The sequence below is a fragment of the Ranitomeya variabilis genome, chromosome 1 (genome assembly GCF_051348905.1).
Source record: "Ranitomeya variabilis isolate aRanVar5 chromosome 1, aRanVar5.hap1, whole genome shotgun sequence".
Taxonomy (NCBI): domain Eukaryota; kingdom Metazoa; phylum Chordata; class Amphibia; order Anura; family Dendrobatidae; genus Ranitomeya; species Ranitomeya variabilis.
The window spans coordinates 282,350,168-282,362,353 of record NC_135232.1 but is presented as its reverse complement, the minus strand read 5'-3'; the positions used below and the strand labels follow the sequence as shown (position 1 = coordinate 282,362,353).

Below are 12,186 nucleotides of genomic sequence, written 5' to 3'. Positions count from 1 at the left end.
CATGGTCTGCTCATACCACAGCTCCTGGGAGTGGCGGAAACAAAACAGTATACAGACAGAGCACAAATAAACTTTCTTTGAGATATAAAATATTTTATAAGACAGGCAGGAAAATGCTTTATCTCAAATTATTTTTCTTACTGCTTTCTCACTGTTTTAGTCTGATGTCTATAGGTGTGTGTAGTCTGCTTGGGAGGAGCTATTTCTTTAAGTGTAATTCTTACTGTCAACCTCCTGGTGGCAGCAGTAAACACCTATGGTTTTGTATGTCCCCCTCCAATGATGGCTATGAAAAAGGGATTTTTCGTTGTGTTAAAAATCCTAATTTTTCTGATGACAGGTTCTCTTTAAGGACATCTCTTCCTAAACAAGAGATTTATAATTCACTCTAGCGATAACCTGGAGGCATGGTTCCTCCATAGCGGAGTACCTGTTTTGAGCCATGGATGGCTCACCAATCGTACACATCAAATCACATATTAGTCTTTGAATTTCTAGACTAGGGGGTCGACTTATAAATCCCACTGGTGCATGCCCACCACCCCGCAGCCACTAAATGCTGGTGGGACCATCAGTAAGGGACCATGATTTACCTGCTCTACAGGCTTTATTTTGACATATGCAGTCTATTTCTGTTCAAATGCTAAAATCCATATACCCTGAATTGGAAAATCTTAAGTCATGAAGAATTATTCAGAATCTCTTGATTTACAAAAAATTTGAAGCAGCGTAGTCTTCCATGACCCCTAAATGGTCAGAATTTCGTAGGTGTATATGTTCCAGCAGTGACGCAGTAACGCTTCAATTAACATGGTAAATCCATACAGTATTTCTACATTGTAAGAAAGCACTCGCGGGAAATGTTCAGAGGACTATTTATCTGACTACATTGAGGACGTAAATTATCTACTTTTTTTATATTAAAATCATTAGCTATGAATCAAGATTCTTGTACAGTCCAGTTATTTCTCACAGTAAGCACCATTGTTCTCTGTAGCGGGTGTCTCATGATAATAGTTACCAAACAAAGAGCATGACTCCCAAACTCCAGTAATCCACCGCTCTGCTATATCCGCCTGTGCCAGCGTTGTTTAACACCTCAGGAGCCAAGTAGCTGGGTGTCCCACACAAAGTCGTCATTAATGAGGTTTCGCCAAGAATTTTGGACTGCCCAAAATCCGTGATCTGCAGAATGAATTGGTGATTAAAAGAGACTGTGTGCCAGAAAACTAAAATATCAAGGGTAAAACTGTGTTTTGCGCAAGACCATGAAAACACTCCTGTTCTCAATGTAGAAAGCTTCTCTCTTTCAAACTGTAGGATAAATCATTAATGAGTCTGTTGTATCACACCAACCCTCAAACTAGCACACCTACGCTGCCACTGTCAGAAGAGGTTTTTTAGGTCACAGTGTTTCATGTCATTTATCATTGCAACGCTAGAAAGATTTTAGTATTATTCCAATTACCCTACAAAGTACATTCCAACAATGATCGTTATTCAATTCCCTGTTTTAAATAAGTGGGAGACTTTTTTGATATTTTAAAAAACAAATTGTGAGACGAAAAGGCCTGAACGAGGTTGTGGAGCAAGTCTGAATACTATTTTTTTTAGTTTTATTTAAATTTCTTTAGGCCGATTTGATTATTAGATTTTTATACAATGTTTATTACCAATGTGAAAGCATTAAGCTACTTACAGGTAGCGGCATTTCTCGGAGGCCCATGACAGCACGACGAGAGAGGGGATCCGCCCATTAGGAACAGGAAACCTACAGATACAAAAGGGCGGCACCTCTCCCCTGCATCAGTTGTATTTCAGAGCCTTGAGAGGACTACCGCGGTTAGTAGCATACAAAAATATACATTATATACAGTTTATATACAAAATTTTAACCCATATATTGGAACTGGGCATAAACACGTGAGATATATACATTATAGGAGGTGCAACCCCCACGTAAAATAGGGAGGGAACTAAGGGTGCTGTCATGGGCCTCCGAGAAATGCCGCTACCCGTAAGTAGCTTAATGCTTTACTCGGACTCCCATGACAGCACGACGAGAGATTTACAGAGATGTAACACTACCTTAGGGAGGGACTATAGCCTGCAGCACCCTTAACCCGAAGGTGAGATCAGAGGAGGCCCCTAAATCCAACCTATAGTGTTTAAAGAAGGTGGACGGGGATGACCATGTGGCCGCCTTACATATCTGGTCGATTGATACTCCAGATTTTTCCGCCCAGGATGTAGCCATGGCTCTGGTGGAATGCGCCCTCAGATTCTGCTGAGTCGGACCCCCACCTGCAGTATAAGCCAAAGAGATAGCCTCCCTAATCCACTTCGCTAGTGTGTACTTTGATACCCTGAGTCCCTTTCTAGGATTTTGGAAAGATAGAAATAACGCATTATCTTTCTTCCATGTATCGGTAACAGAGATGTACTCTAACAGGCATCTCCTAACGTCTAGCGTATGGAGTAGTTCTTCCTTAGGGTTGGAAGGGTTAGGAAGGAAAGATGGTAACACTATCTCCTGAGACCTGTGAAACCGAGATGATACTTTTGGTAAATAGGCCGGGTCCGGTCTGAGGACTACCCTATCTGGCAGAAACTCTGTATAAGGGGAAATTCTGGAGAGAGCTTGTATGTCTCCTACCCTACGGGCAGATGTTATCGCTACCAGAAATGCTGTTTTAAGGGATAATGCCTTAATTGAAGCTGATTGCAATGGTTCAAACGGCTCTCTAGTCAATGCTGACAGGACTAAATTAAGATCCCAAGGCATAGATCTATCCTTATGTATGGGTCTAGCCCTACTAGAGGCTTTAATGAACCTTGAGATCCAATAATTATTGGCGACGTTACAGGAAAACAAGGCCCCTAGGGCCGAGACTTGTACCTTTAGGGTACTAGTGGATAGATCTAGCTCTAAGCCCCTTTGCAGGAATTCTAAGATCTGTTTTATAGGTATTCCCTCTTCTAAATTAAAGTCAGAAGAGGCCAGGAATTTCCGCCAGGTTCTAGCGTAGATTGTTGTTGTAATCTGCTTTCTACTTTTCATAAGGGTTTCAATCAAATTTGGGGAGAACCCTTTGTTTTTCAGTAACGCCCTCTGAAACTCCATGCCGTCAAATGGAGACTCTTTACTTGAGGATGGCTGATCGGACCCTGGTGGAGCAAATCTGGGATGTCCGGAAGCACCCAGGGGTCCTCCACTGACATGATCCTGAGCCAGGTGAACCAGGCCCTTCTGGGCCAGAATGGGGCAATCAATATAACTCTTGCCCGATTTTCTCTTATCTTCCTGATTACCAGAGGTATCAGGCCCAGCGGGGGGAACGCATAAGCCAACCGAAAGTCCCAGTTCATCAGAAAGGCGTCTACCGCCAGAGGATTCTCCCTGGGATTTAGGGAACAGAATTTTATTGTCTTTCGGTTGTCCCTGGTGGCAAATAAATCCACCTCTGGATGTCCCCATTTTTGGACAATCTGGTTGAACACGAGACCGTTTAGAGACCATTCCCCTTGTCTCAGGGTGTTGCGGCTTAGAAAGTCCGCTCTCACATTTTCTTTTCCTCTTATGTGCAGTGCGGTTAAAGATAGAAAATGGTTCTCCGCTGTCTGGAATAAACGGTCCGCCACTCTCATCAGAGATTCGGAATGAGTTCCACCCTGGTGATTTATGTATGCGACCGCCACCTGGTTGTCTGAGAGGATCTTGACGTGGTGACCCTGCAAATATATGAGGAATTCTTTAACTGAAAGTTCAATTGCCATTAACTCTCTGTGGTTAGAGGAGGCTGATGTTAAGGGGTCCCATAGACCCTGAACTATCATGTCATCCATGTGTGCTCCCCAACCTGAAGGGCTAGCGTCTGTTGTTACAATACGTGTCACCCATGTTACCCAGGGAACTCCCGCCGATAAATTGTCACTGTTTAGCCACCATCTAAGAGAAGTAAGGGCTTCTGGACCCAAAGTAATCTGACTCTGCAAAGACCCCTGTAAAACTCTATCATCAACCAGTACCTCGGATTGTAAAGGTCTGGTGTGAAATTGGGCCCAACGGACAGCGGGAATGCATGAGGTTAGAGATCCTAACAGTGACATAGCCTGTCTAAGGGTCATGGATGGTTTATCAATTGCTTTAGACACTTGTTGTTGGATGTGTAACAACTTGTCAGGCGGAAGACCACACTGTTGGGTTTCTGAATTTAACAACAGCCCTAAGAATCTCTGTATCATTTGGGGGTGTAATCGGGATTTTTCATAATTTATGATCCACCCCAGATGCTCAAGTTTGGTTGTGGTTGTTTCTAGTTGTGAGAGGCAATGGTCTGCCGAACTTCCCACTATAAGGAAGTCATCCAAATAGGGGACAATCAGGATGTCAGATTCTCGCAAGTGCGCCATGACTTCGGCCACTAACTTTGTAAATACCCTAGGAGCCGCTGATAGGCCAAAGGGAAGAGCTCTGAACTGGAAGTGACGAATCTGTCCCCCCATTGTCACAGCTACTCTCAGGAATCTCTGGAAGTCTTCATTTATTGGAACATGATAGTATGCGTCCTTTAAATCCACAACTACCATGAAGCAGTGTTTAAACAACATTTTTATTGCTGTACTGACTGTTTCCATTTTAAATGATTCATTGACCAGGAACTCATTAAGGCTTTTGAGATTTATGATCGTTCTAAACGATCCGTCTGGCTTCTTGATCAGAAAAAGAGGAGAGTAAAATCCCCTCCCTCTTTCTGATCCTGGGATTTCGATCAAAACTTTCTTGGAGCATAAGTTCATGACCTCTGCTTCCAGGGCTGCTTGTTCAAGGGGGAAGGAGCGTAAAGGGGTTAACTTAAATTTATCCCGAGGCCAGTGACTAAAGTCAAGCTTTAGACCTTTTGCTATAATGCCTCGGACCCATTTACTGTTCGTAATGTCAAACCATGCTGAAGAGAATGTTGACAGTCTACCCCCCACGGGGATTGCTAGTCATTGGTCCGGCTTTTTCTGTTCTTTTGAGGAACGGCGAAACATATAGCCCGTACCTCTTCCGCGTCTATCCTCCCATCTAAAACTCTCTCTAGAGGGTGAGGACCCGCGTTTCTTTCCGCGACCAAATCTCCTTCTATTGAAGGGCCGACGGTAGGATGCTGAAGACGGATTAGGAAATTTCTTCTTGTCATCCCCCGCTTTCTCCAGCAACTCATCCAGAGTTGGACCAAAGAGATATTCTCCCTTACACAGGATTGCGCAGAGTTTAGCTCTGGATTGTATGTCGCCTGACCAGCACTTCAACCATAAGGCTCTACGAGCCGCGTTGGAGAGCCCTGCCGCTCTAGCCGCCATCCTGACTGAGTCCACCGAAGCGTCTGATAGAAAGGCCGCAGCATTTTGAATTGTTGGTAAGGCCTTCAGAATAGAATCTCTGGAAGCGCCGTCCTTAAGCTGGGTCTCTAACTGATCCAGCCAGACCATTAAAGACCTGGCTGTACACGTCGCGGCAACCGCTGGTCTGAGAGATCCTGCCGCTGTCTCCCAGGTACCTTTAAGGAAAATGTCCGCTTTTCTATCAAGGGGGTCCTTGAGGGTCCCCATATCCTCAAATGGCAACGAGGCTCTCTTGGATGCTTTTGCCACCGCCACATCCAACTTAGGGGCTTTGTCCCATGTCTCTACAACCGTATCATCAAAGGGGTACCTGCGTTTTAAAGCTGGCGGTAAGGAACCCTTCTTTTCCGGCTTCTTCCATTCCCGGAGGATCAAGTCTTGAATCTTTTCGTTCACTGGAAAAGATCTATGTTTTTTACAATCCAGTCCGCTGAACATCATCTCTTGCTTTGAGGGCTGCGGCTTGGGTTCTTCTATGCCCATTGTGCCCCTAACTGACTTGACCACTTTGTCAATCTTATCCAGGGGCAGACAAAATCGTCCAGACTCCTCATCTGATGAAGAGGAGGAAGGACTAGAGTGATAGGCACCCTCTTCTCTTTCTTCCTCCGAAGAATTAGAGTCCAGGGGGGTTCTATGTTTTGAACCTCCCGTTTGGGATAGGGACCGTAGGGATTCCCTTACTTCCAAACGGATCATCTCCTTCAGGTTTGCCGCACTCACAGACTCTTCCGCTACCTGGGGGGGGGGACAATATAGGTGATAACTACTATCTGACCTAATGTCACTTCCACCCCACCACACCTGTAGACCTCACCGTCTGTTGTATACAGGGGGCACATAATTTCTTAGGACAAGAGTCTGGTAAGGGGACTCCACAGAGGGCACACTCCTTATGTTTTGACTTGTCACTCTTCTTTCCCTAGAATGATAAAGTACAAGGGGCCCGCGTCACAGAGTGAACTTTCACGTAGATCACTTACCCGTGCGCCAAAGTAAAGTACCGGAATGCGAGGGGGTTCTTTCCTAGTCGAAGCTCTTGATCCCTGCCCGGATGAGCTTTTACGACTGGACTGGTCGCTTCTGTCCTTCTCCTTGGGCTTCTGACGCACATCATCAAGCAGCTGCTGCTGCTCACCACCACTCTCCATGATGAACTGCGACCAAAAAGCAGGGTTCCAAAGTCGTCACCTGCTTAAATCCCCCTTGGATCCGGTCAGCAGATAGGCCAGCGCCATTCCCATTGGCCCAGGATACAGCAGGGAGGATAGGATTCTTGTGGGAGAAACCGGTAATCAGGATACATGGGCGCCGCCATTTTGGATCGACTGCGCATGCGCAGACATCCGGCGACCCGGAAGCGGCTACTAACTCCGCCCCCCCACGTCACCGCACCCGGAAACGCTCCAGCACATGCTGAGAGCGGTGCAGGACGCCGGGGACGGATCGCAGCGCTCTGGGTGTTCACCCACATAACCCTGACGCCGGCACCCCGCAAGCACGCCGCACCGCTGCACCGCCAATGGCATATACTTACCGGCGCTGACGCTGATGGAGGCGAGAAATCCCCTGGACTCTGCTCCCTGCTGCGAACGCCACCGACGTGCAGTCCAGCAAGGACCACCGTGGCGTCTCCAGGGATCTCCGCACCGGCCGAGGTAGGAGACCCCCTCGCTACCGGATTCGGCCGGCCGGCCTGGGCTCCATAAGATTCATCTGTAGGCACCCGTCCCTTTAGGAACAGGAAACCAACTGATGCAGGGGAGAGGTGCCGCCCTTTTGTATCTGTAGGTTTCCTGTTCCTAATGGGCGGATCCCCTCTCTCGTCGTGCTGTCATGGGAGTCCGAGTAAATGGGTTTTTATGTTTTCAACCACCTTCATTCCAGAATCTGATCCTTTTTGGGCGCGTTCCCCGATACCATTAATTGTATATGTTTTTATGCATTTCTGTTTCAGCCCTCCCATGAAGCACTCCTCTTGTTGGGATGCTTGTGGATGTCCAGTTGGGTAGATATCATTTGTAGCATAAAGTTCTATGGTCCTTTTTTATACCTATGAACCTGAGGAAGGAGAAGAATCTCTACTGAAATGCATAGTTTATATTTTAAGGTTTAGAAAAGTTTTATGATATCACATCAATTTCCCATGGCAGCGCCCGACCTTTGACTCTTGGCTTCCATAATTCCTGACAGCAGCAGATGGAGGTTTATGGAGGAGTAGCCTGCACCTGCTAGGAGGTGTCTTTATCCCAGCCACGTTTTCATCTAGCGTTGGGCCTAATCCTCCACAACCGTCTCAAGTCAGTACCCCGATTTTTCTTATACTTCACTGCCCAGATGATCTTGCATGGGGAAATATCTCTCTTTTTTGGATTTTATTCCATAAAGTTATAGCATCAGGTTATAATATTTTCAACATACCGTATTCACTAATCCCCAGATGACAACATTTAGTCAAGGGACCACTGTATTGTAAGCATTGCTATTCACTGCATGTTATCAATGCTCGCTTCCGGATCAGACGGAACGTCAGCACTGCAGCTGATCAGTAGCCGTTGATTGGCGGTAGTGGTCACATGACATCACCATCCAAAAGAGGAAGCAAAGAGACCAGTGTTGGTCCAATGAGGGAGTATCTTACTTTTTTTTCTTTAAAGACTCACTTAAAGGGCACCTGTCAGGTCCCACGTGCCCCCAAAACTACCAGCGGTTGTGTCTAAATACCCTGCCTAAAAGTCCCTTTATTACATTACACACAAACAAATCTTTAGAAAAAGTATTTCTAAAGTCTGTTTATGATATGTAGATGAGGCATTTGAAGATGGGCGCGTTCGTGTCCTTAAACTAATTGGCCCACTTAGCATGTTATCACGCCCCTGTGGGCGTGATAAATTACAAGAGCCGGCGTCATCGCTAGCACTATATATGTCTCGCGCATGCGCACAGCTTTCCCTCACTACATTGGTCCTCTGAAGCCAGGTGTACACGTGCTGGCTTCAGAGAGGCGCACTGCGCATGATCGGGAGTCTTCCTCACTGATGAGTATGTGGGTGAAGGGAAAGGTGTCGCTAATGCTGTTCATTACATGAAATCTATGATAAATATACTCCGGCATGCCGTATCCATTTACTCTTTTTTTTTTTTAAGCTCAGCCATTCCATTTACATCAGACAAGCATCATAAAATCATAAAAAAAATAAAAAATATCTTACAGTACGCACCTTTACACAACATTCTTCATTAGTGGAAGATAGCAGCACGTTTTCAAGTTTCAGATCGCGATGTATTATCCCATTATCATGGAGGTACTAAATGGAGAGATATATTTAATATTTAGGATAAACAGAGTATAAAATGGAAAATACTGCAGAAGGCTGTCTTATTAATGAATTAATAAAGTTTACTAAATTACCGTAGCCCTATATTAGCAGGTAAGGTGAAACAAATGTTTATAAGACAGATGTGAGCTCACAATTACAATGTGTTGTTGATCCCTATACACTTCACCTCTGACTAGTAGCTGGCAGTAATCCTAGAGTAGTCCAGCATCAGGATGACGGTTACATTATACAGTGGGTATGGAAAGTATTCAGACCTCTTTACATTTTTCACTCTGTTTCATTGCAGCCATTTGGTAAATTCAAAAAAGATTCACACAAAACAGTTCATTTTTTCTCATTAATGTACACTCTGCACCCCATCTTGGCTGAGAAAGAAAACAAATGTAGAAATTTTCGCAAAATTAAAAAAGAAAAACTGAAATATCACATGGTCATAAGTATTCAGACCCTTTGCTCAGACACTCATATTTAAGTCACATGATGTCCATTTCCTTGTGATCCTCCTTGAGATGGTTCTACTCCTTCATTGAGGCCAGCTGTGTTTAATTCAACTGATAGGACTTGATTTGGAAAGGCACACACCTGTCTATATAAGGCCTCACAGATCACAGAGCATGTCAGACCAGATGAGAATCATGAGGTCAAAGGAACTGGCCAAGAAGCTCAGAGACAGAACTGTGGCAAGGCAGAGTGGCCTGACGGAAGCCTCTCCTCAGTGCAACACATTATTATTATTATTTATTGTTATAGCGCCATTTATTCCATGGCGCTTTACATGTGAGGAGGGGTATACATAATAAAAACAAGTACAATAATCTTAAACAATACAAGTCATAACGGGTACAGGAGGAGAGCGGACCCTGCCCGCAAGGGCTCACAATCTACAAGGGATGGGTGAGAATACAGCAGGTGAGGATAGAGCTGGTCATGCAGCGGTTTGGTTGATCGGTGGTTACTGCAGGTTGTAGGCTTGTCGGAAGAGGTGGGTCTTCAGGTTCTTTTTGAAGATTTCGATGGTAGGCGAGAGTCTGATGTGTTGTGGTAGAGGGTTCCAGAGTAGGGGTGATATGCGAGAGAAATCTTGTATGCGATTGTGGGAAGAGATTAATGTCTTCAAAAGGAGATTTGTAGTTAAATTTCCGCGCTGCCGCTAAGATGAATTTCAGGAGAGTATAGTTGATTCACAGTGGTTTTATTCAACGCGTTTCAGGGGTCTCATGCCCCCTTCATCAGGAAATACCACACAGAATATACAGGCATCACAGGTATAAATAGTTTTGCTAGGTTAAAAAAATGAGCTCCACCAGGTCAGATGACTCAGTGTCAAAGTTCAATGATAACGCACCATTAACAATTCAAACGATTAGAGAGGTATATACAATGACAAAATACAATGACTTCTTTTATGTTTCTAGACAATAGTTCCAAATTTGCAACATTAAGGAGGAAATTTAAAATTTAAAAAACAAAAAAAAAAAACCAAAAACAAATCTCTACTTAAATGGACAAGAACCTGTAAGAAAAAGAGCTACTCCAGTTCAGAAGCGAATGCCTTACAGATGGACTACCGTGTGGAATCAACAAGTTGCTTTTTTCTTATCGTGAATCCATTGGAATCTTTACATTAAATGTGGAATAAAATCATGTTTTATTATTTTCCATTAAAAAATATAAATATATATATGAAAATTAATTTGTCGTGGTTTGGGGTGATCTAAAATTACGAAAATTATAATTAGTGAGTTTAAAATTACGTCATGTACATAAGAGTAACAATTTAAGCAGCAAACCAGGGCTCGAAGTGAGCGCAGAAACAAAATGAAAGTGACACTTCACCTGTCCAAGGACCAATAATAGATATATTTAACAAGAGACAATATAACATTGCCAAGGGAGGGGAATGAATGAATACACAGCACTCGGTGACCTCAAAGAACAGCAGATAAACTGGGACGCCTGGCAGCAGAGAAAAGGATGATTGAGTTAAGTGCTCCTGTCGGGAGGGGTCATTACACCCTGTGAAGCTGCCACAATCAGCACCAGCTCCCTGGATTTAATCTCAAGAGTCAAAAACCATTATTCAGGACACAGTTGTGATGGAGACAATTTGTATGTAATAAAGGAGTGAAAACGCTCCACTCCAGGGCAGACTCAGACTATGCCCACATGAGGAGTTTGAGGAAATTACAACTAAACATATCAATGAATGACTCCAAGATAATCCTAAATGAAAATGTAAATTTAAATCTTAAGTGGCTCACAGCACAAAGGATTAAAAAATCAATCATAACTATACAAATAAAAATATAAATATAGATATATCAATAAAAATATAAATATAGATATATCAAATTCATAAAAAAGGGGGGAGGGCTACGCATTCAGATAAAACCTTGGTAGTTTCTTTAAATATATATAAATAAATAAAAATATAAAAGTGGGGGGGTGGAGAAGAAAAAAAAAAAAAAAAAAAGTACTATTCAGATGAAAACCTCAGTTATTTCATTTAAGCCTTGTGGTTTTAGGCTACCTAATTTGTAGATCCAATATACTTCTTTCCTATTTAGTTTCATGGATCTATTAGGTACATGCTTAGGTATATGATCAATAGGGCTGATTTTTAATAGTTTAAAGTCCTTATTATGCACTAGGGCATAATGTCTGGACAGACCATGAGTGAGTAAGCCTTTTTTATATTGTGACGATGGGAATTCAGTCTGAGGTGAAGGGGCTGGGTGGTTCTCCCTACATACTGTTTACCACAGGGACATTCAATAACATATATTACAAAGTCAGAATTGCAATTCAGAAAAAAAGGAATCATACATTTTTCTTTAGTGGAGCAGGAAATTATACAATCAGATTTATGATTTATATTGGAACAGCATAAGCAATTTTTTGTGCCACATTTAAAAATTCCTTTGGTGGAATTACTGGTGAGAAACCCATTGGCCCCTGTATGGGATCTCAGGCGGCTAGGGGCTATTAAGTCCTTAATTGTGGGGGCTCTTCGAAATGTGATCCCCGGATTTCTTGGAAGAATTCTATTAGAATTCTTCCAAGAAATCCGGGGATCACATTTCGAAGAGCCCCCACAATTAAGGACTTAATAGCCCCTAGCCGCCTGAGATCCCATACAGGGGCCAATGGGTTTCTCACCAGTAATTCCACCAAAGGAATTTTTAAATGTGGCACAAAAAATTGCTTATGCTGTTCCAGCATAAATCATAAATCTGATTGTATAATTTCCTGCTCCACTAAAGAAAAATGTATGATTCCTTTTTTTCTGAATTGCAATTCTGACTTTGTAATATATGTTATTGAATGTCCCTGTGGTAAACAGTATGTAGGGAGAACCACCCAGCCCCTTCACCTCAGACTGAATTCCCATCGTCACAATATAAAAAAAGGCTTACTCACTCATGGTCTGTCCAGACATTATGCCCTAGTGCAT

General features: G+C 43.4%; 1 protein-coding gene across 1 annotated transcript in view; it reads right to left on the bottom strand.

Annotated features, from left to right (window-relative positions):
• Positions 1–12,186, bottom strand: part of CHEK2 (checkpoint kinase 2) — a 101,882-nt gene that overhangs the window by 7,538 nt on the left and 82,158 nt on the right. Inside the window, exons 10-11 of the mRNA XM_077295061.1 lie at positions 8,613–8,699; positions 1,022–1,185 (exon numbers count right to left, since the gene is read on the bottom strand). Coding sequence (XP_077151176.1) covers positions 1,022–1,185; positions 8,613–8,699 — 251 coding nt within the window. The remainder of the gene's footprint in view (positions 1–1,021; positions 1,186–8,612; positions 8,700–12,186) is intronic.